A 26,131-nucleotide genomic window follows, 5' to 3' on the forward strand; every position below is an offset into this window, starting at 1 on the left:
TTTTATTGTTCTGTGACATAATACAGCAGCACTTTACTAAAGGAGGTGCGGGTAAAGCATGCAAAATGTCAACAATGATGATTATTTTTTAGAAATAATTAATCATTCAGTTATGCAACTCTGTAATGATTTTTTACGACAACGTTATATATTTTCAAATTGACGTGTGCTTATGGGACAGTTTTGCCTCACAAGCACAAATGACATATGGTAGTTTTAATGTTTATGATACAGTAGATCTATATTCTGTCTTAAACTCGGCACCTTACCATCTGCACCACTAATCTCCAGAATGTGCATAGATGTGGGGAAGAGTCGAAGTTTGCTTTCATATTTTTGCAAGAGGTTATTTTGTTGTGAGGAAAATGCAGTAACCACCTGGTTACCATATATCACAACATATTATTTTAGCTTTCTTTCCAGCAAAGGTAGTATTTTATATTTTTAATGATAGATCCAGCTTATATCTGAGTCTGTGTTTTCTCTTTTGTCATCACTTCATCTGTGAATAAATCAAAATATGAACATATTTCACTTTTATAAAACAACAGAGAGATAGGTTGTAGCTTGGTATCTGCAAGCTAACTAGCATGCTAACTAGCATGCTAACTAGCAAGACAGATAGATGAACAGACAGCTTTGGTAGCTGCAAGCTAACTAGCACGCTAACTAGCGAGACAGATAGATGAACAGACAGCTTTGGTATCTGCAAGCTAACTAGCACGCTAACTAGCAAGACAGATAGATAAACAGACTGCTTTGGTATCTCGAAAGCTAACTTGCACACTAACTAGCAAAACAGATCGATAAACAGACTGCTTTGGTATCTCGCAAGCTAACTTGCACGCTAACTAGCAAAACAGACAGATGACAGCTGTAGAAGAAGAATATAAAAGTATAAAAAATGTTGTGTAAAGTTTCAAATATATACGGTATTATATTGTAATGAATCATGAGAAAAAACCAACAATTATGCAATATGTGCGCTCATGTGAGGCCAAAACTACAATATGGAATCATACGAATGCTGTTTAATTTAGATGACGTCACATGTGCAGTCCCAGGACGTGCCCACATATGAGATATCAAATGACCTTAACCACATGCCTGCTAAAACGATAGTCCATGCATACAACCACCACCAACTACATTAACACCTAAACATGTATACTGTATGCGCCACAAATTCCATAACTTGCATAACACAACTTTGTAAAAAAATGTTTTTAAAAAAATGACCATGTCACATTTAGTCAATAGTCATCTGTCCCAGATGCCTGAAAGGCTGTCATAACAAGACAATGCAGCTTGACAGATGGAGTGCTGCTAACTCAATGAGCATATTCACACAGCATATTCCTTGATGGAGTGTTTCTGTGCATAAACGCTTACGCCTCCTGCACAGCTCTGGCCCACCTCGCCAACAGCTGCAGCGCAGGACTCTTTGTTAAAGTCATTCCATGATTGTCCCATTCAGCATTTTGCGTTTTCTCTGGACCCTCACATTGTAGCACAGTGTCTGCCACCGGGGGGGCAGATGATTGATGAGCGGTTGCAGTGAATGAAGGCAACACCAGGCTGTAACATGAGTGTAATGAGCAGATAATGCGGCTTTTTGGAACTCATCAATTCATTAATGTATGATGAGCTGCGGTTGAATCTTTATTTGGTGATCATCATTTGGAAAACAAATACATTCGATGTAGGCATTTGCAGTAAATAATACCAACATATTTGCACCCCTAGATATTTAACAAACTGGTGTAGCATGCTTTTTTGAGTCTGATACCAATATCACAAACTCGAGTATCTACCGATACAGATACATTTGTGCCGACTCATTTCAAAGACATACTTCTCCAACAGTGTAACAAATATTGTTCTCCCAAAATGAGGAAATAAACAGACCAAACATGACTCAGCTAACAGTCTGTGCATAGTGAAGCATGTGATATATATAGAAGCTATACAGGTACTGACCGATACCGACTGCCATCCCCAACAGGGTCAGTGAAATTGCAAATTTCGTTCTGCAACTGCGTGTATCACCATACATACGCCTTATAGTTTTATTACAATACAGTGGACATAGCATTTCAAGTCCTCCATGCTTTGTGCCTTTTGTGCATGCAGTGATAGGTATTTGCTGCACTCGCAATCATACAAACATGAGGTTTAGCAATGTTTGTTCCATGTCCATTCCAGTCTGTACAACCTGGTGAATGCAGAGTCCACACGCAGACCTCAGCAGACTGGCCAAAGTCAAAACTATGAACTATGAATGTCTTAAATAAATAACTAACTAACTAAGGGGCCTTTTCCATGGCAGGAGGAATTTATATTTACAGTTTCACACAGTGCTCAGCGGCAGAAGACGCCTTCTTTTTCTATTATTTATGGGGCTACAAAGTTGCCAACATCCCATAATTTGCATGTCCTTGGGAAAGACAATGAAGACAAACTAGATCACTCACTGTCAACACGCAGCCGTAGCAAGCAGCAGCCGAATGTCTGGATTGTACAAATGTAAAACGCGTCCAGGCAGACTTCCCAATAAATTATTCATCACTGAGTACAATGTGAATCAAGATAAGAATTAGGCTCCTCCAGCTTCTTTCTGATTAATGTCATTAAAGGCTGTGCCGAAACGAATGAACTGAATGAAACCCTCTCAATGGCCGACTGATTGCCGAACAATGGCAGTTGCTTGTAACTCACACATGGAGACATTGCTAAGTAGTTTAAATGATGCAAACTGCTCTGATTAGAACAAACTCCAGCGGTAATTTCATAGGGAGCGAAGGCAGTCAAGACCGAGTCTGCCGCGGCTGTGAGATGTTTCATCAAACTACCATTTCAAGCGCTCCGCTTTTAACCTTTGCCATTTGAATGTGTGTGCGAAGGAGCTGTCATAATAGTAGCACTTCTATTATCTACCCAATAATCAAGTTGCTACTCAAAAAGAGTTGTGGATGACACACGAGTAGACACCAGTGTCTCTCAAAGATCTTTTTAACCAGAACTTGCAGGACATAATACGCAAGTGCAATAGATTCAGTTCCGTCAAGTTCAGCGCTTCATTGCCCCACTAAGGGTAATTTGGCTTGCAGCAGAACACAGATAAAACAAAGAAACAATGACAATATGGTTAGTATACTGTATATTACAACAATAACACGACAATAAGATTAAAAAAGGGGTTGTGAGTCGCTTTGGATAAAATATGTCGCTGTAAATGTGACTATCTTTAGTTTGTGGACAAAATAAGACAGTTGAGGACATTGTCCTTCTGAGTTTTCCTGACATATGGATTAAACACGAATTTAGAGCCCTATTACATTGTTACACAGAAACCAGACATGATCTTGTGGAGAAGTAAAGTTCCACAGTTTATCACGTGGATGGATCACAATCAGTTTTCTGTTGACCGCATGCAAAGTCGTCACAGCCTGTAGGCTTGAAATACTTGTAATAATGTATTTCACGTTTAAATTTGAAGGTAATTCCTCAGAGATCCATACTTTTATTTTCAAGGGTTTGGGCCTTGGAGACCACATACACACAGCGACAACAAACAGTCTATTATTGAACTCTGAAGGAGCAGAATCTTTAATCAAGTTGTGTAGGCCTCGGCAGTAGCGAGTTCATGGAGTTTTTATTCCACTGTAATCATGTATGTATGTATTTGCAGTTGCTGGATAGTTGAATTGATCCACTGTGAAGATGATGCATTTAATACTGAAAGTTATCTGAGAAATACTCATGCTACTCTTTGTTCCTATCCCTTTTTCCCCCCTCGATTGATCACTCAACCTGATCAGACCCATCGGAGAAAGTGAGCCTTCAAATTATGTCCAAGAAGCCCATCGTTGAAGGAGATAACGTGACACTGAAGTGCCACGCTGACGGAAACCCTCCACCCATGTCCTTCTTCTTTCACATCAAGGTTAGTCATTCCTCAAAGAGCATAGATCGAACGGCTTCAAACTAAAGTTTCTCTATCGTTTCAGCCCCCCACACAGTTGCTCAGTTATTATTGTTATTTTTAGCCTTTATTTGTCCCCATTGGGATTTTGATCTCTTGTTTACGAGAGAGTCCTGAGCAAAGTAAAACATTCACAGCAACAGCAACAACAGAGCAAAATAAAATAAAAACACAACAAATAATTCATAAATTGCAAGAGTCATGGAATATATCAGAAAGAAAAGCTTTGAAGATTCACTGTGTATTATAATTGTGGCTTTTAAAATGATTTAATAGCCTTAGAATATGCCCTTAAAAGCCTCACTTTGTGTTATATATAGTACCTATCTTTAATTTCAGATTTTCATTCATTCATTAAGGGCGCATTAAGGCATTCATTTTGTTTTGGAATGGGCATAATGCATTTATTTTTGAAACACTAAATAAATACTTAAGGTATATGTTTATTAATTGCAAGTCATGGCATCATATGCACGTCTATCATTTTATATACGTGTGAAATAAAATGCATTAAAGATGTTGTACAGCTTCAATATGTAACTGCTGAAGTGTAGAAGTGTAGCAGCATGGCAATAAATGAATTCCATGTCCACAGTCCAGATTGTGGAGTGACATGAAGAACGAAAAAAAAATCAAATTTGCTCTTGGGTTTTCAAAAGCCTTTTGAATCTGATTTGAGGAGAACATATATCATTTCCAATAATTTAGTGGACCTCTTTAAGGGAACGGCTCCTGTCGTCCTCCTTCCTCCTCATTTCCTGACATGATATTAGAATGACAGACACTAATAGCGGCCTCTCACTTGTCCACGCTCTCCCTGTCCTCTCTCTCTCGCTCCCTCTCCATCAGGGCCAGAAAATGCTGGTGAAAAATTCGGACACCTACACCTTGGCATCCATCAGTAGAGAGGCTGCAGGTGAATACAAATGCTCCCTGTCTGACAACGAGAAACTGGAAGCCTCCCAAAGCATCGTTGTTGGCTGTGAGTACCCGTGGACTGGCTGCTGCAGCACACACTGCCTCACACTGTTGTCCTCACTTTGTCTTTCCCTCTGCCTCGAGCCAGCAAACGGCTACTCCTCTGCCCGCCCGTGTTCCGTCCGCCTTGATTGAAATTTCTTTCTTCTCACAAGGCATTTTCATTCAGTGCAAATGAAGTCCTAGAGACGAGTAATGTCAACTGCAAACTCTGAGAGCCCAGCCTGGCAGGGAGTCAGCGTGGAATGGCAGACAGAGAGGAGAACTAATTAGACATTTCTGACATTGAGAGAGCAAAAAGTGACAAGGTTTTTGGGCGGGAAAGAATCCCTGGCAAAAGCTAAGTTGTTTTCCCTCCTACCATTCACCAGCACTCCCTCAAGCAATTACTTCTTGCTTCCCAGGTGAATGTTTTTGAGTCCTCAGTTCAAATGGGTGCTATGATTGTCATAAAAAAACAAGCCTGACACATTTTTCCCTCCTCTATGTCCTGCATTGCAGTTTCATTGCATTTCACACGGCTTAAGAAGAGAATGGTGTTTTTTTTTCAGCTACCAACTTTTAAATTGAGTTTGTGACTGAGGGAAGAAAAACAATAGCTCTCTAAATTGGAAATTGTTAAGATATTTTTGTGACTGTGTGTTTGTTTGTGTCTCGGGGGAACTTACGTCCTCACAGAGAAGTGAAGTAGCTGGAGCTCCGGCTAGCTGGCCGCCAGTGACTTAAATATTCTCGGACGACTATAGCTAAACATTAACCCTCTCTATTTATCATGTGTTTTGTTTTTTCTTACACCACAACTACCTGCAAAACCTGTCATATATAAAGTAATATAGTAACTGTATATTACTGCAGTGCATAACGTTCTCCAGACTTATTCTACTGATACTGTTTTCGGCCAACAATTTTCATTTCGGTGTATCCCTAATTTAGATGTAGTAACAATTGGTGCACGATATTATCAGCACGATATCGGTATAGGCAGATTTTTGTGTCACTTAGCGTCCAAGCCGTCACGAAAATAGAGAGATACGGCGTCTACAGAGGCAGTGTCAGACATGGCCAATCAATGGATTTTCTCCCCCGTGTATATACTCAAACTGTGCATGTAAATGCACCGACTGCGATGGGGAAACAACATCATTAACATTTATATACAGCAGGTCCACTGTAAGTTCACTCTGTTATTTTCTTTGTCTGTTTACAGCACGGAGGAACTGCATTATTCCATATCCAAAACAATGGCGAGAATAACTCTTGTTATAATGACACAGCACTGACTGTGTACTTACTGGCGCCTCTGCTACTGTTGTTTCTTTATTCTTTTTACGACTAACCAAACAGGAACCTTGAGAGACATGAAAGTTGTCTTGCGCCTCCTTTACCTTTGAACCTGTTTTTCAGAATAATAGTCGTACACCATTTGTTATAATTTGCTTTTGTGGCGACATACCCTTGAAAAAGAAAAAGAAAAAAAGACATGTTTGACGCACACAATACATGTTTTGTGTACTGCTAACCTATATTTCCCTGCACTGACTTGATGCTTGTCCTTGCCATCATCCAGCTCAGCACAAAGGCTGAAATACTCACCTGAAATACAAACCACGAACAGCAGCGACTTCGACAGCTTTTATTCCCCTACTTACTCTAATTATTTGGCATAAACTCACACACATTACAACTAAAAAAAATAGTGCCACCGTTTTATTGCATGGATCCTAAATTTTATGTAAAAGGGAATTCATTCAGATTTCACAAAAGGCCTCTTGTGCCGTTAATGCAGAGTCATTGCACGTGTGCAAAATGAAAGTAAGTCCTCTCTTTAGTAATGCATCATTGGAATTGCTTTGACTTCATTTTGTGGTCTTGGAATGACTCTGCGAAAAAGTAGTGCATTGTTGTGAGAAGGACACAGTAAATATTGTGGATAAAAATGTGACGCAAGTAGCATACGGAGGACAGAAAAGGGCCTTGACCTGGAACATGCTCGGTGTTGTCAGAGGATCTGAGATGTACTTAAGTGCAAGTCCAGACCAGGTCGACACTAAAACGCCTTAATATTACTTGAAGCCAATGGAGGCAGACTAATTTGGGAATAATATGCTCTTTTTAGTGGCTTTGGTAAGAAGTCTGGCTGCTGTAGTACTTACAGTAGAAAAGAAAGGAAAATAAGTTATGAATGGTACTTTTTCAAGAGTGAAAATAGTATTTAAAGGAATACTTTACCGATTCCATTTAGCTTTATATTACTAGAATAGAGGTAGTATTTTGGAAAAAAATTGCTTTGCAACCTCAATTTTCCCTGAGTCGGGAAATATCTTCGCTAACAGGAAGCACAGTTTTTCAACAATACTACCCCTATTTTAGTAATATACATAAATGTGGTCATTTTCAAAGGTTTTTTCATGTCAACAGAAAAGACCTCACATCTGCGGATGATGAATGGTAGCATGTAGCCCAGAGGTCGTCATCACCAAGAATAACTGTGAATTGCAGGTAGATGTTTTAATAAGAACGTGTTAAAAAACACCACCACCACCAGTGTATGAGTTACCGGGTAAAAATGATCAGCACAGTTGAACTCAACACTTAGTTCTAATAGAACTAAAAGTGAAGATTTTCTAGCATAAGGGGGTAACAAGCAGATCATTCATCACTTTAAGGAGAGCTGTCTCTGTGGTTTGGCCTCAGCCCAACTGAAATGTCACACGCAGCTTGTTCCTGTTTTTTTTTTAAAAAGGCAGTCAATTGTTTAGCAAGAACTTGGAGCAAAACTCGTTGGACAGAAACAGAAAAATGATGTTTACTTGTTCAACAATAATGAGGTGTTAATTATGTGAATACATGGACATACGAGTTATTTCAGAGATTTCAGAGTGGGCGATAGAGTGTGCTGCACAGGAGGTGGAACATTCATTCTAATCCTGGAGATTTTGTTAATAAAGGTTAAAGAGTCTTCACATTGAAAGGGAAGGAGTCTGTGATGTGATGACATTTGGAGAAGCCTGGATGGCACAGTGAACCAGTAATAAAAGTGATATTTGGCTCATGGAATGAATGCTCGACCTTCATGTTAGTATTACGTCTGCATTTGGCCACCACATCACAGCTTGGGTCTTTTATAACACACCAGGGGAAAGGACCTTATATCAGCCTGATTCATCCTGACAGACTTCTGCAGATTAGAGAGTGGTAGGTCTGACCCTTTGGATGGTGGTAATAAATGTTCCATCTCCATAAGGAGAAGAATTCCTCAGTGGAGCCGAGGAGTAGAGATTGAACTGGAAGGAAAAAATTACAGGGGTGGGAAATAAACTAGCCAGTGACTGGAGAAGACCAGTGACACCCCAAAATGTCTCATCTAATTACAAAAACTTGTAGGATTTGGCCTCACCTGCTCCCTTTCCTCACCTAGAACAATGCATTTATGGAGCTCAAGTTTGTGTTGTGTGACATTTAGAATTTATGTTGGTAGATAAATGTACAGACATGAACTTTGAGAGAGAATAGTTGATGAATTGTGAACGTTTCTAGCAAACACGATTCAAACAGACTGCTGTATGGAAACGTTAGCTCATTATACAGAAATACGAGCGTAAAAGATATCATATTTCTTTGGGTCTGTACATGAGATTTGTCGATAAGAAAGGAAAAAAATCCATAACCTCACCAGCTGGCGCAGCAATATACCATATTATGTTAAGTCTTTACCTACCAGTGAATGACCTACCCAGTAAGTTCACAGGAGTAATTATCTTCAAACCGAGAGCCATTTTTTAAAATCTTTTTGTTGAGCCATGCGATCAAAGAATAAAAGATTGTATTCATATTTTCAGATGTCGCAGGGTTTTATTAAGCGATGGCTTGTTTGCAGAGGTGTTTCAAAGGAACTAATTCATGTATTCAGAAAGTTGCCACAAAAGCTGAGCCCTGAGCAGAGAATTACAATGCGTCTGAAAGTGGACCTTGTGACATTAGCACTGAATGAGTCCCCTTCACGTTTATGGCGCCTTTGCAGCTCCAATAAGAAATGGCAGTATAAATGGACGGCGTGTGCTGTTAGGCGAGTGTCGTGAAGTAACACAGCCATCGTCTCTATGCCTGAAGGTGCAGTGGGGTCTTCCGTCCCATTTTCACATAAACATAGCGCGGTCATGGTCATTCTGAGCTCACTAATCATGTTTTTCTCAGGTATGGGGCGATAATTGGTTTCAGTGTAAACTGCGCTATTAAAAAGTAAAAAGGAACCAAAACCACAAACATGTTCCGCTGTCATTTTGATGAAACGACAACATTTTAGGGCTGTAATCACAATATTGTGGCACCGTGATATTTTGCCTCAAGGTTATCACACCCTCAGAATCTTAAACTGTCGCTACGTGGGATAAAACAGTCCAACCATTAGTTATGGCACCCATAAGTGTCTGAACTGCCATTGTGAAGCTTCCAGATTGACAGCGACATGTTACGGTTGTGTAACCAGACATTGGCGGACATTGTCCTGCAACAAAGCTCCTACAGGGTGATACCAGCTGTTAATCACGCTGGTGTCCACTCAATATGTGCTGTATTTTGTCTATTTTCCTCTAACTGGGACAAAAAGTCACAAAGCAGATGTCACATGTCCAAAAATAAGCAATTGAGACCATAAACTTATGATGGAAATGTTTACTGAAATGGAATATGTTGTGAAAATGAGGAATCTAGAAACTTCTTGTAACAGTTCTGTCTTGTTTTCCCAGACCTGGACCTGACTCTGCGTCCCACTGGGAAGGTTGTGAAGAGAGTAGGGGAGAACTTGCCTGTGACGATGGAGAAGAGCACCTCGGGTGATGCTAAGGTGTCATGGACAAAGGTAACAATGGCTGCTGAGTTTGTGTTATTGATTACAAACAGGGTCTGACCAGGGCCTTATGGGAGATCTGTCCCCAGGTGGACACATTTGGTTGCGTTCCCAACCTGAGATGGGATCGCTCAGTCAGGAAGAAAGATGTTAATATGAGATCTGGAACTAGAACAGCAGTAACCGCACGTTTGTTTTCAGAGGCCGCCTGTCTTCTCTTCAGCCAGTAATAAAAGCTGACGGCAAAAATCCACTGCTGTGAATAGTGGTCACACGCTGATTATTTGTTTTCCCGTCGACCCCTCAGGAGCTCAGCTGATAGTGTGAAACCATTTATTCAACACTGTGAGTCTGGCAGAGGGCTTACCCGCTGCTACTTTCAGTTTTCTACATTTATGGACGAGATGGTGGATTACAAAAAATGTCTTCCTGGAGGGCAACTGAAAAGTTTTCTCTCCAAACAAAAGATGAAAATGTAAAGATCCCTGACATATTAAGTAGATATAAAGCAATTGGAGATTATTCTTAGGTATGGGCCACTGCAGTAATAAAGTAATACACACTTCTGTAGATAAGATCCTGTGTCTTTATTCTAATTCGGACATTTTACATCGTGTTTGTTTAACCCTGACTTAAATATTATACTGGCAGCCCTGAAGAAGGGGGCTCATAAAAGGAGATGGGGGAGATTAGAGTGACATCTAGCATTCATACATCTATGAAATGTCCTTGGTGTGGCCCAGCTGTGAGAGCAGCTGGATATGTGGACGTCAAGTGATGGGAAATGTGTGTGTTCCAAGGTATATTTGCTGATATTGTGAGTCTGTGTGCATTTCAGAATGGAAAGCCCGTGAAGGAGCCAGTGTTCAGCAAGCTGACCTACGCTGATGCGGGAGTCTACCTCTGTGAGGTCTCCATGACAGGCATCACACGACGCCAGAGCTTTGAACTGGTTGTTGAGGGTAAGAGAAAGTGTCTTGTGGGGTTGCACAATTAAATCACAATAAGACCAAGCGCGCTCTCGGAAGACACTGCAATTATTTGATAAACGTGACGTGTGACAAAACAGCTGTCCCAGAGAGATCACTTTTCATTTATTTGGACAAAGCCCAGATTTCTAGTTGCTCCGCTGTCTTAGATCATTTTAGCGCAAGCAGACACATTCTCCTTCTGTTTTGTAAATCTGTAATTATGATCATTCTTCACTATTGCGATATCGAATGGGACAAGAGTCTGTGCACTCCTCTAAAAGCTTAATTGTTTCATTAAATAACAATCTTCTCAAAGATCGTCGGTCAACCTTTACAGAGCCTCTAAGAATTAGCCTATAACAACAACAACAACAACAACAACATATTAAGACTGGCTAACGACATCGTCAGTAATCATGTTTGGAATTTTGATTATTACCATTAAACCATAGATTTTTATTGTAGCACTATATTGTGGAGTCAACTAAATTATGTGATTAATTGTATTGTACTGTTTTCTTATCTCGTGTGCTTTGTGTGACTTTGCAAATAGAGCAGCTTAGAATAATATTGTATTAATTTTATCTCATCTACAGTGTTACATAGGCTGTGCTGCCCAAAAATCTCCCTCTGGTGTAAAATGTGCTTTATTATACTGTATCATCACCATTTGTGTGCGTTATGTCTTCTGTGTACAATCAGGGAGGCCTGTGATCACGGGTCTGACCAAACACCGCGCTGTCGACGCCAAACACAAAGTTCTGACCTGCGAGGCTGAGGGAGTACCAGAGCCCAGCTTCCAATGGAGCGTCAATGTCACACAGGTAAGTGTTGGGATGTGTGTGAGTGTGTGTGTGTGTGTGTGTACACACATGACTTTCTATGATTGCAAGCACAACGTTTAAGCTGAAAATCATCAAGGACTCACAACAGGTTAAGACTTGGTTTTCGCGTTAGGCTCAGAAGAATTGGGGCGAGGTGAGGGTTAAGTGTATTTATAAAAAAAAAAAGATATCGGTTTGTTTATTATACAGAGTTATGGGATGGCTGACAGATACGCCCTCTCTGTGATAAGGTCGGTTGGCCTTCTCTGACAGAGAGGCCAAATAATCAGTGCTATCTGTTCATCTTTAAAAGCTTTAATGAGAACATGACCGTCGTTTGTTACAACCCCATTGTTCACGGTATCTCGTGCCAGGACTGGGACTGCATTCAGTATTAGTGCAGTCTCCTCACCTAAAAACTAAAATCTACTAAATCTAACTAAAAACAGTTTCTTTTAAATGATTCGAAGTTATGTAAATAAATAAATAAATATTTGAGATGGTTAAGGTTCATTTTGACTGAGAATCGTTTATATAAATATAGAGGAGAGAAGTGTGTGTGCATCCATGCATGGGTGTGTGAAGAAAGCAGAGATGTGTTGGGTCTTGTGGAGGAGAAAGTGAGGCAGGGTAACGACAAACGGCACAGTGTGGTGCGATTAAAGTGTTCTTTGAGGATCATGTCAGGAACTTGCTAAGTTCCCGCAATTAAAATAAAGACAGGCTTTCACTCATTTGTTTACCCATCTCACTGTTGCACAGACGCCGTGCTGCGTGTACAGGGAGCGATTGTTTTAGCCGAGGCTTACTTCATCCCTACTCAACTTAATTGCTCTTTTAAAAGGGAAATACTTGTAGCGACAGGCTCGTGATTCTCAGTCAGGTGGAATAATTGAAAGCTTTAGCAGTGAAGGCTCCACGTAGTCGCGTACTGTCATGTGTGTGAATCGAATGTATACTTTCAGCCTGTATTTAGCCATGTTAGTCCCATTGAGATCAAGGATCTCTTTTACAAGGGAGACTTTGTCACAGTTACAGTTAAAGTCAGAGATTAACATTAAAACTTGCTCATAAAAAAACACAGACAACCTGGACTCCAAAGTCTTCCGAGCTCGTTTGGGGTTACTATAGGTTCTGTATCTGTATCGACGTAGTAGAACAAAAATCCAAAGACTTGAGAACGAAGAGCATCTGTAAATGTTTCTCTTCTATGAAAGGAGATACGTGATCAAACACGACGTGTTCTACAAAGGCACTGGGATTTATTTAGAAAGAAAACACCATGGAAATTACTGTCTATAAAAATAGAGACACAAGTCTCTTGGTGCTGCTGCTGCTGCTGCTGATGATGATACTGAAGCCAAAGTAATAGTGTCTGAAACCTGTGTTCTCTTAAATTGCCATCAGGGGGCGACACCCCTGTAAGTCTTGTAGAAAGTAAGCACTTGATTTTTAAACATTTTATGGTCCCAGTCACTAGTTTGAGGTCTTCTTCTTCTTCAGTGTGGCATGATGTCTTTCTCTGTAAATTATTGCCCCATTCAGAGTGAAATAGACAATAAAGCATAAAGCACAGCGTGTGCAGAGGCATGGACACTGTGTGCTTGATTCAATAGGTTCCAGGCTGCAGATGTAAGTGGACATGAAGTGGATGTGCTCTTTTTCCAGACACTCACTCACCGTTCTATATATGATCGCTTACTTCTGGTGTCAAAAATAAACAAACCCCAAAACACCCACAAGGTGCTGAACTAAATACTAAGAAGGAGAAAGAACTCACAAACCGACGAGTCACAGTGCTTTCATGCACAGTTAAGTTGAGCTACTACGCCATTTAATTGCCCCCGTATACAAGAATTGATTTATTGAATGGTGTGTGTCCGCCTTCCTCTACACAACAAGTGGTGATATGTCCCCCTTTCAGCTTATAAGTATGAGGCGTTTTCCATTTGACCTATTACATCACAAAGCAAAACTGCAGCTGGCTGCGAGTTTGGTTGCATGTCAAACTCCACTCACTGTCTTTTTATCCCATTCATTAACTTCTAATATTAAATTCTCTTGAGTTGACAGAGCGTAAATTGCTCCCTGTCACTTCAAATATGCATCAGCCATGTTTTCCCTTCTCCGGCTTCTGTTTTTTTTTCAAGTCAAAGCCTGTTCAAGTCCACTTATATGTTGGATATATTATACGCGCAGTAGTCATTTAACTCCAGTCAGACCAACATGCTATTATTTGTTGGTTTTAGTCCAGCGTGTTGCCACGTGGGAAACACGCTCCCTAAAAAATGTAATGTAAAAAAAGCCTGTTTTCAATTAGCCAACCTCTCTCCACAGTGTGCGGGTGACATTCAGCCTCAGTGTAGAACACGTTTCCCCTCTAATAAAAACTGATTGCATAATAATTAGCGAGCGCTTCTGCGATGCTCTGTGTACTCATGTAATGCTCTAAAAGAAATGAGGCTCCATTTCTCAGGTCGGGTCGGGAGATTTTCTGTGTTTACTGAGTTCAGCTTTTTTTTTTCCCCCCTTGTCAGACGCTCGCAGCACATCGGCAGGGTTCAGCCTTCCCTCCCGTCTGATGTTGACATTTTGCAGTATTTTCCTCCCATTACGTCTTCCTAGCATCCCAGCACTCGCCATCCACTCGGATCAAAACACCGATAATGTGTGCGCCCGCTAAAGAGAGGGACCGCTGTGTGCATGATGTTTCTTTCAAATGTCTCTCTCTCTGAAAGTCTTCTGCTTTTATTTTCCCGCTGTGCCTCCAGGAGGAGACCTCCTACGTCAACGGCAAGGCCACGCATAAAATCACGGTGGTGCCAAAGTTGAACCTGACTGTTAGCTGCAGTGTGAGCAACAAGCTGGGTGATGATGTCATGACCATCAACGTCTCCTCTGGTAAGTTGACGCCTGAAAGCCAGCTGCTTAAGTACGCTTTATTCTCCTAATTGTGGGGAAATGGTAAAAAAGAGGTTTCACTTTATTATTATTATCGATTCCATTATTATGGACGACGCTGCATTCATAGGAAACGTGAGAGACGAATGAATTGTACACTCCCGTCTGGTTGCACCCTATTTTCCCAAGGAACGCTGACCATCTGCACATCAGTTTATTCTGCAGCTCCACAAACAAGCTGTGGTGTCGTGGATGATTGTGGCTGGTTGCGACTCCACAGCTGCAGCTTAATTACTGGAGCCTCTCTCTCTCTCTCCCTCTCCTTCTTTAATAATGACTATTCATTTGTAACACTTCAATTCTGGTTCCACAGCCAGAGACATTTCATTAAACATCTAAGGAGTAAAAAAAACACCCAACTCGGAGCATTTCGTGCAATTAAGGGCAATCCAGGTTAATTTTGTGCGAGTCGTCCTTTATATTCAGAGATGAGATAAAAAGTAAAGCGTGTGCGAGTCTATAATTTGTTTTTTTTGAGACGGGCTTTATGTTATTTCCTGAATTTCTCGTCACGTCTGGATAGAAATCAGTAAATAAAGTTGTCTGGGGGAAAAAAGAAGAAGAAGAAGAAGATTTCAACTCATAAGACAAAATGTGTTTTAGCGACTAATTGCAGAGAGTAGCTGTAATTGAGTGAATATGATCCTAGAGAAAAGGAAATGTGCCTGAGGACGAGAATGTAGTTTTACGAGGAAACAATTTGAATTGGAGCAGCAAGGAGGCATGATGACATTTAAGCCAAACAAACCAAAGAAAACAAATTACTCGGAATGCATTAATATGTCAAATATTTTTTATGCATGACAGCTTTATTTAAGACTCCGTTGATCCATAATATAAAACATTTTGGCAGTAAAAATCGAGTCAATTGTTGTTGAGTTGACTTCCCTTCGCTCGCATGGCGGCCGTGTTTTATTTGAACGCTTAGAGAAAAAAGTTTTATGCAGATGTAAGAGCTCCGAGTAAGTAAGTTCACCATTGTTAGAGGTTTACAGGAATGCAGGAGTGCTGCCGTTTGTTTCCTCCTTCGGTGGAATATATTGGCATTATAACAATTAGACTACACAATAACAGACTTCTGTAATTAAAGCACTCGGTGAAATGTTCTCGTGAGTTCGGGGGTTTGATTTTGTTCTTCAACGGTTTATCAGGATAAAAACAAATGTCAACGAGAGATCAATATGAAGTGGCACTATATAATAATTTCATGCATTATAGGAAGAATCGATGCACAGCGACTATAAAACCACATCCTTACCCGTCCTAAGAAAAGTCCTGCTGCCTTTATGTCTAGATATGGGGATCCAGACTTGAGCGAGTCGAGGATACAATGACACACACACACACACACACGACATGTTTGCACTTTCATTCGACATACTTAAACACAAAAGTAGGCCCGCTGTGGTACACACTGCCTGACTGGATGTCAAGCACTGTAACCGCAAACATGTAAACCAATTAATGAATTCAGTAATAGCGGTCATTTGTTGCAATCAACCTCCTGCAGAATGTGTATTTAAATGCCTTCAGACAAAAGCAGGTTAGCTGGTTGTTACACCAGGCCGACCTCCAGAGACCGGACACAGGGAAACACAACAAACACAACAAAATGAGTGCATAATGAAAGAGCAGCACTGTGGAAGGCTAACACACTGGCATCCTTTCATTTCATGCAAACATACGTGCTGTGCCATTTCTGTTTATGCTCATTCTTTATTTATGTCTCCGTTCTTTTGTCTCCCCTTCACCTACGCTAATTCCCGTTTTTCTTTTTGTCTTTTTTGGGTTAGTAAAGACTGTCTCACAGTTAAAGAGTCCCTTCCTGGCATATGTTCTAAGAGCATAGTAAATTGTTGCTTTCAGACTAGTTTTCTGCTGTCTTTCAGCATCTAATTTCATGTGATGCTGCACCTGGCGGAATCACTGCAGATTTTTTTTTGTTTGACACATATATTATGTTTCTCTTCGGCTTTATTTATTTATTTATTTATTTATTCATTTTTTTGTTTCGTTGTCTTCATTTCAGTTCTAATTAATTTATGTCTGATTTCAGTTTTTATGGAGGAGAAGGAAGAAAAGGGTAAGTTTTTGTTTTCCTTTGCCTTCATCTTTTATTTTTCCAGACATTTCTTTGTTAATGTCACTCATTAATCTGAATAAATGCACTCGGTAAACACTCATCCCTTCCCCTTTTAGCACATAATGACTCACTTCACGTGCAGGCAGTTCAGCGTCTGATCGTTTACTTTCATCCCAGCTTTCACATCTAGATTAGGACCACATTAGAGTGCTTTTTCAAAGAACTTTAGATGGTTTTGATGCAGGATGAGAACACACCAGTCATATATAACCCTGTCCATGTGTCGCTCAAGTGGAAGCAATTAAACTACATATTGGCTTTATTCAGACCTGAAATTAACAGCCCTGCAAAGACAAGTGTTCGGCTATTCCATCAGGTGTGAACACATCCAGATAATGCGTCATCAGATCCAATCATTCAAACCACGATGGGACGTGATGTATCTGTAGCCACCGTCACAGCATTAACACTGATCACGACCTAATTCAAATCTCATTTTAATGGCAGAGCCGCATGCTCCACTCCTCTTTAACTCTTTTCTCTTTCACTTTACAACAACACACAAGCAAATAGAGTGTCAGTCGCTATCATATTTACCGAGGTAGCCACGGAGGAAATATCTTCTCAAATCCGATTACAGGATCCCCCAAAGTGAACGAAATCCTCTTCAACCATGGTGCAGACCAAACAAATAAATAAATCATATACATCTTAATTATGCACAAAAAAATAAGAGTAAACAAGCCGAGCAACAGAAAGAACAAGAATAATGTTTGGAAAGGAACAAGATGGGGGAAGACATTAGCTTGTGATAGGGGTAGTGCACCAGAGGAGGCATCTTATTTATTCATTGGTAGTCTACAATGAAGGCTAAATGGCTTTTGGAGGCCAAAGGTGGAACACACGGTGCATGAAAAAGGAGAGCAGGAGAACTAGACACTCGAGCTAATGTGGAAAAAGAAAAAAATGTAAATAAACAACCCTCTTCAAGCTGTATGCAGAGTTTACCCCACAGGTCTTAAAAAGCCTGATGACACAAAACCCCATGTAGCCGCCACTGCTGCTGCTGATGATGAAGATGATGCGCGTCGCCCGTTGCATATCATTCACACAGCAGGTTGTGTAGATTCCCCCTGCTCAGTGCTACCATTAGATGCTGAAGAAGCGCTTGACAGATTAGACTGGGGATTATCTCCCGGGCCACTTTGGGACAAATTTGGACCAGCGACACAATTCACCAGTATAATCAAAGACTCGTGGGCAAATCCTTCAACAACGGTCTGGTGTGGGCAGCCTGTGCCTGTGCTGTAGAGTCAGCAGCACCAAGGGTAAGGAAGGGGAAATACAGGGGTTTGATGTTATTTAAGCCCGTTCTTTAGGCGTAAATCTGCTGCAGCAAACCCTAATTGGGAGCAGCCGAAAGAAGAAAGAACACTGGGTGTATAATTATATACTGTGGCAGGCTGAAAGAAGGAGAGGAAATGTTCAACGATTTGATCAAAGAGTATGTCAGAATCGGGAGTCGCACGCCGCTAAAAAGATAACGATCCTGAAACACATACAACATTTGATGTAAAACCCTGCGCTACTGTTTTAACACAGCCAGAGTTTAATCTTTTACAACCTGTGGATCAGACTCCCTCCCCCCTTTTCCTCTCCTCACACCACCGGTGCGGTGACAGCGAGAGACTGCAGAGAAATTGACCCAGGTCACGAGCAGCACAGCGGGGTGAGGCACCCAAGATAAACAGCGTATTTAAAGCCTCAAATCCGCCTTTAAATGCAAAAATCTTAAAAAGCGAGCACTGAGCTCTCCACCCGTTCATAAAGGAGTCTTAATCAGGTCCGACTCTGTTGTGTTTTATGCACCCGGCGATGCATTTTTATGACCCAAAACTTTTTACGGCCTTTCCCCCCCCTCATCAAAAAAGTAAAAAAAAAAAAAGAAAGGCAAGAGATCGCTGTCTAAACCCATTTTCCCTCTGTTGTTCAAATACACTTCAGGAAAGTGACTTTATAGAAAGTATGAGGAAACTATTGGACTGAAACAAATGCATGAGGAGAATAATGACGTCATTGTAAACCCAAGTCGCTGCCAGTTCCAATAGCGCGCCTGAATGTCTCACCTGAATAACAAGCACACACACACACACACACAGTATCAATAAAGAGATTAAGAGGGCTGCAACATCCCATAGCAACAAACACATGCATTACATCCTGTGCTCAACTAATCTCATAACACAAAAAAAGGACATAAAGCAAACTGATAAACCTTTCACTTCAGAAGCACCAACATCTCACCACTTTCCTGGTAATCTAAGCAAAGCTGGTTTATTATGGCTACACTAATATGCTGTAACACAGGCGCTGTAGCCCGAGCTAAATGCTGAGACAGCGTTCGAACGGATTCCTTAAGGTGCCGTGTTGGAAACGCCGTGTCGGTCATCCAGATGAAGCATCGCTGCTTTCTGTTCACAGGCGCTTCGGAGGGCCCGGACGACCAGGCCAAGCTCATAGTGGGTGTCGTGGTGGGGCTCCTCTTCGCTGCAGCAGCAGTGGGACTCATCTACTGGCTCTACATGAAGAATTCAAGGTATAGAGATATAATATAATTTGCATTTTATGTCTCAGTCTCAGTCAGACAAACAGAAAGAGCAGAATCTCCTCCCTGGACAATGAGGTGGGAATAAGAACGAGCAGGTGGGTGGTCAAGGGTTACCGAAAAAATAATATTCAACATTCAACGCTCCCGTCTGCATGGGAATGACGACACATGCCGAAGCAGCAAGTGGATGAAGTAGCTGAGGGAGATGTAGCACAAGTCCAATGAGAGTGTGAGTGTGTGTGTGTGTGTGTGTGTGTGTGTGCAGCCTGTGGGCCTGCTGTGGGGTTACTGACTGAGCCGCCTGGAGGGGAGAGCACGAAAGTCATTCTGCAGCAGAATTAAACTCCTCCAACTCTGTATTCACCACAGACAAGGCAGCTGGAAGACTGGTGAGAAGGAGGTGGGAACATCTGAGGAGAGCAAGAAACTAGAGGAGAACAATCACATCGCTTAAAGAGTGGCCCCGGCTGCACCATGTGGGACCAAAGAGGTAAGAAGTGTCACGTTTACACACAAAGGGAGCTGATGCAGGAATGGCCCCCGGGGGCTGAACTTTAATGCGTCTTACCGTTTTATTTAAACTTTAACTGGGAAGACACATTGATGTTAAAATCTCTTTTATACACAAGACCTATTATCTTGGTTTAGATTCCCCATCAGCCTCAGCTGCACTTTTGAGTTGTGTGTCCAATCGATTAATCGATTACTAAATGAATTGACAACTGTTTTGATAATCGATTAATCGGTTTTAAGCTTTTTTTTCATGATTAAAACGGGATTTCCGATTGTTTAAGCTTCTTAAATGTGAATATTTTCTTTGCTCTGGATAACAAAGAAATCATTAAAAGTCAATCATTTTGGTTTGCAGACAAAACAAGAGATTAGAGAACATCATCATTTCCAGGTTTGGTGAACACCGATCCACATTTTTTAAGGTTTTCTGATATTTTATGGACCAAACGACTAATCGAGAAAATAATCGAAAGATTAATCGATTATGAAAATAATCGTTAGTTGCAGCTCTACTATTGTTTTATATTATATATTCATAGTGCATAGTTTTTGGTTCCATTTTGCAATGCGCTAAACATTTAGAGCTAAAAAATGTTAATTTCTTTTATTTATCACATGCTGCTACAAGCTGCAAAGTTCATTAAAAGTTGAATGAACTATCATCTTAATTGTCTTTTTTTTTTTAGTGCACACCTTAAACACTTTAAGCTGGAAGCTAATGATGGTTATATAAGTGCAGCTGCATGCTGGTGCGATAAGCTGCAATTTACGTACGAGCCGATTCGTCGACTAATCGCAAAAATAATCGTATCGTGCTAATTACTGGTATCGTGGGCCTTGTATCGCCTCGTCACTGTTGAAAATACAAATCAGTATTTGTCATAAGGGGAGGACACGCATGTTCACGTTTATAAAAGTACCAGCCAAATAGGAAAGAGGAAAGAAACACCGGTGATAATGAAGTGGAATTAGCCTGTGTGATAAAATGTGGTTTTGTGTTAAAATGTGTTTTTTTAAATCTGTGTGTTTCTCTGGGGGGGGCAGAAGCAGTTGAAAGCAGTCTCGCGACATCAAAACTACAGACTCCCAAGTTGGCTGCTGATGTGCTTCATCCAGCTCCACATAAGCAGCAACAGTCCGAGTCGTTTTCCCACCACGTCCTGCTCAGAGCCTGCTGTCCCACCTCGCTGTTTGAAGTCCGCGTCGAGGCTGCCTCGTGTTACTGTGTCATTTTGTTTCTCTGTGTTCCTGGTGAATGCTCCCTCTTTCGTTCAAACTATTCTGTGCGGCTGTGTGGTTCGGGTTTTTGGTTTTCTTTTTGCCACTTAAGTTCTCCCCCAACACCCCCCCCCCCCACCCCCTTCAAAGAATGTAAATTGTACACTTTTTAAGGCCTGTATAACAAAAATCTGAAAAAATGTGTGTGCCCTGGCTGAGCATGCCAATGTTTATTTTTTTCTCCTTTTGATTCTTTGTGCGCTGTGTGGAAAAAATAAGCCTATGGCTGTGCTGAGAGAAGACGACACTTCACTGCTGTACAGTATAGATCCCCGATGAAATGGTCCATTAACTTTTCAGAAAATAACCTCCACATCTCTCCCACCTCCTGACTTATGGTCACTGGGTTTTAAACACTGGAAACTGGATATTTACAACAACAACAACAGCAACAGGAGTTATATTCATAGTCATCATAATCAAAATAAGGAAGTGGATGTACTGTGAATGATTTTTACATACACAGTTCACGGTGATCCAAAAGAAACCAAAATCATCCGTGTGAAAACCAAATTGGACACCAGCCAGTGGAGCATTGTGACACACCCAGCCGCTAATTAGTTGTTTATTTTTTTTTTTACTGACAGTCATTTTCCCCTCTTCAGCTCTTTTCACTCTCTGTTAGTCTCGAGAGGGAGTTTTAATTCAGCCATGTTGTGAATAATTTTATCTGAAAAGGCAAAACGTAAGAAAAAAAAAAAAAGGCAATAAGTCATCAGAAAAAGTAGAACTTCTGCTCTGCCTTATCTTTTATTATTTTATTATTTTATTTGTAGTTCATGCTGTGATTTTGTTTAACACACTACATTTGTCGTCTTCAGGTCCTGTGCCATCATGTCCAGGCTGACACTATGGTTTTCTTTTTTTCCTCACGTTGTTGTTTTGGAAGAGCTTTAGTGATGCTAGGTCTGAATGTTTTTTTTGGTGTATTTATATTCTGCATGTAACCTACCATAATGGTTGTGCTGCAGCGTGCACAATGACTTGTCTGTTTTTTGTTGTTTTTTATTTAGTTTTTGTTTGTTTTTCTAAAGCCTCTGTGAAAGGCATCACGTTTTCTGCAAAGACACTGTGTGTAGTAGGGAGAGTGATTTGAAACATACGCGTACAGTATCGCGGCTCATTCTCTGCTGTAATGTTGTCGTTATCGTGTAATTTGTTTAGCTCAGTGGCGCGAAGGATAACCCAAACTGAAGACAGTGCAACAGGCAGATGAGACGAGGTGCGTAAAGACGGCGGCTCCCTGGGTTTGCATCATTTCTGCTGTGGTTCATTGGACAAAGCGACGTCCCCAGTGACCAAAGACATAGTTGACAATATCATGAAGTTCGGTACATTTAGGCATAAAAGCTTCTTCATATTCAACTATTTATATCCTGTTTAAATCACTGGACAGTTTGAGAATACGAGTGGATTAGTCACAAGTTTGAGTCGTAATCTGGTGAAAAACCACTGTGGTAAAGGTTGAACACATGGGACTCGTCTGTCATGATGTACCATTCTCTTACACCTTTTTGGAATACTATGTAGAACCAATGTAGCACACTTCCATAGCCCGGCATCGTTAAAACAACACTATATTTTAAAGGGAGGGTTGCGAAACTAAAGGACATGAAAAGCAGTGGGTCAATTTTTATTTTTATTTTTTTTTCCTTCCCCTACACATTACCTTTTGTTTCTCTCAAAACGATCAGGTCAGCAGTGAAACCAAAGAGGGTAAGATGAGAAGGCCATAGCAGTGTTGTAAATACACACTTTTGTTTTTTGTACTGTTGTTGACAATAAAGTGTACATTTTGAGAAAAAAAAAAGACAAGTGTTACATCCAAGTTTTTGTCAATAAATAGTCTCCATAACTGAACATGGTTGTCATGACAATGGACGTGGAAGCCTGAATTTATGCCCGTTCCATGTGCTCCTTGTTGTGGGGGTGGGGGAGGGGGGAGCTCGACACTAGCAGTGTTTTGGCGACAGAAGTTAGAGCTGAAGGAGACATTTTTATCTTAATGATTTTCAAACTGATTGCACAGCTGTGACAAAAAAAACACCACCATATGCATTTATGTTGTTCCACTATAAGCGTTGCTTTCACCCAGATGAGTTTTTCATGGAAAAATGATGAGTCGATTTACGGCACAAATGAACTGTGATATTTCATATCGAAAAAACAATGGAGTAATAAATAGTGTGGGTTTTTCACACGAGACCGCACATGACGACAGCACCGGCTCGGAGGGGAAGCACGTGTCCCTGTACCAACTTCTTGCTACAGGAACTGACATAGGATAAAAAGGCACCAGTCCATCACAGGGCCACATAGAGACAAACAACCATTCACTCTCACAGCTACGGTCCAATTGTCCAATGTGCCCAATCCCCAAATCTGTATGTTCTTGGAGTGTGAGAGGAAACAGAACCCAGAGAACCTGGAGAAAAAACACGCACACAAGAGGAAGAACATGCAGACAGGCCCTTGTTCAGACCTGGGTAGAGAACCTGGGTCTTAAAGACGATAAGAAGCAAGTCCAAAGATATAAAGTGATTTCACTCCTGCAGAGTTGTGCTAACCAAACAACATTTTTAACCCCATCACAGCAGGAAGACCACAGTGACTCCTGCTAAAGATGAAACCGTTACCGTGCCCGTATGCAGCTGAGCAGTCATTATGAAAGAGTTTAGTACGCCTGAGCCAGGACTATGGTCCATCTGAGACATCTTTAACGTTCAATGATCCTTTACTTAAAAACAAATGACACAGCAGTAACACCATGCCAATGTTACACAGTGGCATAATCTCTTCTCTGGGCTAATTAGTGGGCATCCTGCTGTGTGTGATGAGAATGCGCCCCGTTTGTGCCAAATGGGGGCCGTGCCAGGCGTGGGAGACGCCAGGTACGGCATAGGAGGACAACTGAAACTGGTGTAGGAGGATATAAGTGACATCACTGTTCACTTCCTGAGACTCACTGATTTCTCGAGGGAGTGCGGTGCCCAAGTCCTTGCAATCTTTGCATGTGATTCTCAGATGCTGAGTAAAAATATAGACATGGAAACTCAGCAGCCCCAGGGGGGTGGATATTTTTGATCAGACAAGTCTCTGGATGATTCTGGTTCACTCCTTGTAGGGGGAAATAAAAAAGAAAAGGTTTCCTCCACCTCTTGGTTTTGGCATTTCAAACCAAACAAGCTGTCCAAGGCATTTGCCTCAGCTAATAACGTGCTGTTGGACAAATCCTTAATGATGCCATGAATAAAATATGGCAGCGTCAGTGCAGGGAGATCCAGTCCTGGTGTTCGGGAGAGCACTGCGGTGGTTGTGCATGTTTTTTTTGGGAAATTCCGCTCATGTTGTCATCTATGAATCCTCATAAGGCACAATGGAATGAAAGGTCAATCTAAAGGTCTTGATAAAAACAATCCATCTATCTCTCCATCCAAGTGGGAGCAGTGTATACACAATGATTTAAGCTGGGGTAACTTTATGTGATTATTGATCAATAATTCCCTTTCAGCCAAATGTAAATCAATTCATGTTTGAGGGGGACCTAGACTTCTGCTCCTGCTCTGGACTCCGTTTCCAGCCTTGGGGAAATCTGGCTCGTGATTGGAGACTTAAACCAATCACCGGACGGTTCAGAAAGTGATGGATGGATAGATACTTTATTCGTCCCTGAAGGGTAATTGGTTTGCAGCAGCAGTCTTCAGGCACTTCCAATGCGCTTACATTTACATTGGAGTTCGGACATCGGTCCAGGTCAACTGCACATCCACCATACTTTTAGTATGAGCGCAATATAAAATGAATAAAAAATAAAAGAAAAAAATTAGAATGAGAGAGATGCCTCACAGTAGTTTAGGGCTCGGTCTCTATGTATGATCTGCATGCTTGGTCATGGCACTGCTAACAGTTTGCTGGATGTCTTATCATAACAGGCTTCAAATGTCAAAACACTTTGGATAAAAGCCACAATAAAAAAAACGTGTTTCTGTAAAGTCTCTAAAAATAAACTAAAAGCATCCCATTGTCCGAGCATCCTATTTCAGCTTGTGGTCAAACCGTGACAAGATACTTGTATTCAGTCGGACTCTATTGGCTCCTCGTTAACGGACGTCGGTCAATACCGAAGCTCAGAAATCGCCACACACAGTCCACCAACATCCACATCACGGCTTTACAATTCATCTCACCTCCAAAACCTTTTCTCGCAGACAAAAACACATCACTCATCCACAACACTGCCAGAACACCGTCGCTCTTACCACGCTGAACTACAAAATACTAAAAACACAGAGCGCTACAAAAGACAACGTTTAAAGTTTGAATGCTTTTCAAGAGCAGATCTTTACCCTTTGATAGAATGACTGTGTATTGTAGTGAGACACTTCACGTTTTCATAGATCTACAGCACCTACAAAAAGAAGAAAACCTGCATAACTTATTGTCAACATTTTTGATATTATTTTCTAATAATAATTCAATGTGGCTGCAGCAGAAATGCGTCATCAAATCCTGACTGATTTACAAATTGAGCAACACATTTGACTCCAACATTGATTCTGTTGGGTCATGCAAAGAGCGTGCAATCTTTTTAGAAGTTTAGACAACAATGACCTTCACATTTACAGGTCTTTAAAGGTTTTAGATCGTTTATTCCACACGGCGGCCAACACGGTAGCCCCCCCTGGACTTACCCTTCGTAGATAGACCTATAAAAGGAAATGTTAGTGCAAATTATCAAGCATTTTTAGGACTTGGCACAGCCGCCCTTTAAGACAAACCCAGGCATCTTCACATCATATCTCCTTCAATATGAAGAATCCTATTCTCAGTGCGTCTCAACTATCAATCCAGACATCTCAGACGCACGCACGCAACCCATTCAACAACCTGATCAGCCTTCTTTCAAAGACAAGCTGCCAAAACAACCTTAAATCATCAGTCAAGTCACTTGCTCAGCAGTTCCAACAAAGATAAGGACCAGAGTAACACCTTTACACATTCAGACCACCCCCAAAAAAGATGACAATGTCCCATAAACCAGCTTGTGATCCATGTACAACCCTCAGCTATTTGACAGATGGAGA

The 26,131-nt window shown here is 41.1% G+C and overlaps 1 protein-coding gene across 3 annotated transcripts in view; it reads left to right on the forward strand.

The window, feature by feature from the left end:
* alcama (activated leukocyte cell adhesion molecule a) overlaps window positions 1-22,907 on the forward strand; it is an 82,790-nt gene extending 59,883 nt beyond the window's left edge. The window contains exons 7-16 of one of the 3 annotated variants that reach the window (XM_058627428.1): window positions 3,822-3,946; window positions 4,835-4,967; window positions 9,709-9,821; window positions 10,648-10,771; window positions 11,483-11,604; window positions 14,376-14,505; window positions 16,622-16,648; window positions 19,130-19,244; window positions 19,626-19,746; window positions 20,817-22,907. In XM_058627428.1, the coding sequence (XP_058483411.1) occupies window positions 3,822-3,946; window positions 4,835-4,967; window positions 9,709-9,821; window positions 10,648-10,771; window positions 11,483-11,604; window positions 14,376-14,505; window positions 16,622-16,648; window positions 19,130-19,244; window positions 19,626-19,710 (974 nt within the window). In that variant the 3' untranslated portion in view covers window positions 19,711-19,746; window positions 20,817-22,907. Of the gene's footprint in view, window positions 1-3,821; window positions 3,947-4,834; window positions 4,968-9,708; window positions 9,822-10,647; window positions 10,772-11,482; window positions 11,605-14,375; window positions 14,506-16,621; window positions 16,649-19,129; window positions 19,245-19,625; window positions 19,747-20,813 lie in introns of all 3 variants that reach the window. The other 2 variants (XM_058627427.1, XM_058627429.1) reach the window with 2 other exon arrangements.
* The last annotated feature ends 3,224 nt before the right edge of the window (window positions 22,908-26,131 follow it).

The sequence above is a fragment of the Solea solea genome, chromosome 4 (assembly GCF_958295425.1).
Source record: "Solea solea chromosome 4, fSolSol10.1, whole genome shotgun sequence".
In the NCBI taxonomy this organism is placed as follows: domain Eukaryota; kingdom Metazoa; phylum Chordata; class Actinopteri; order Pleuronectiformes; family Soleidae; genus Solea; species Solea solea.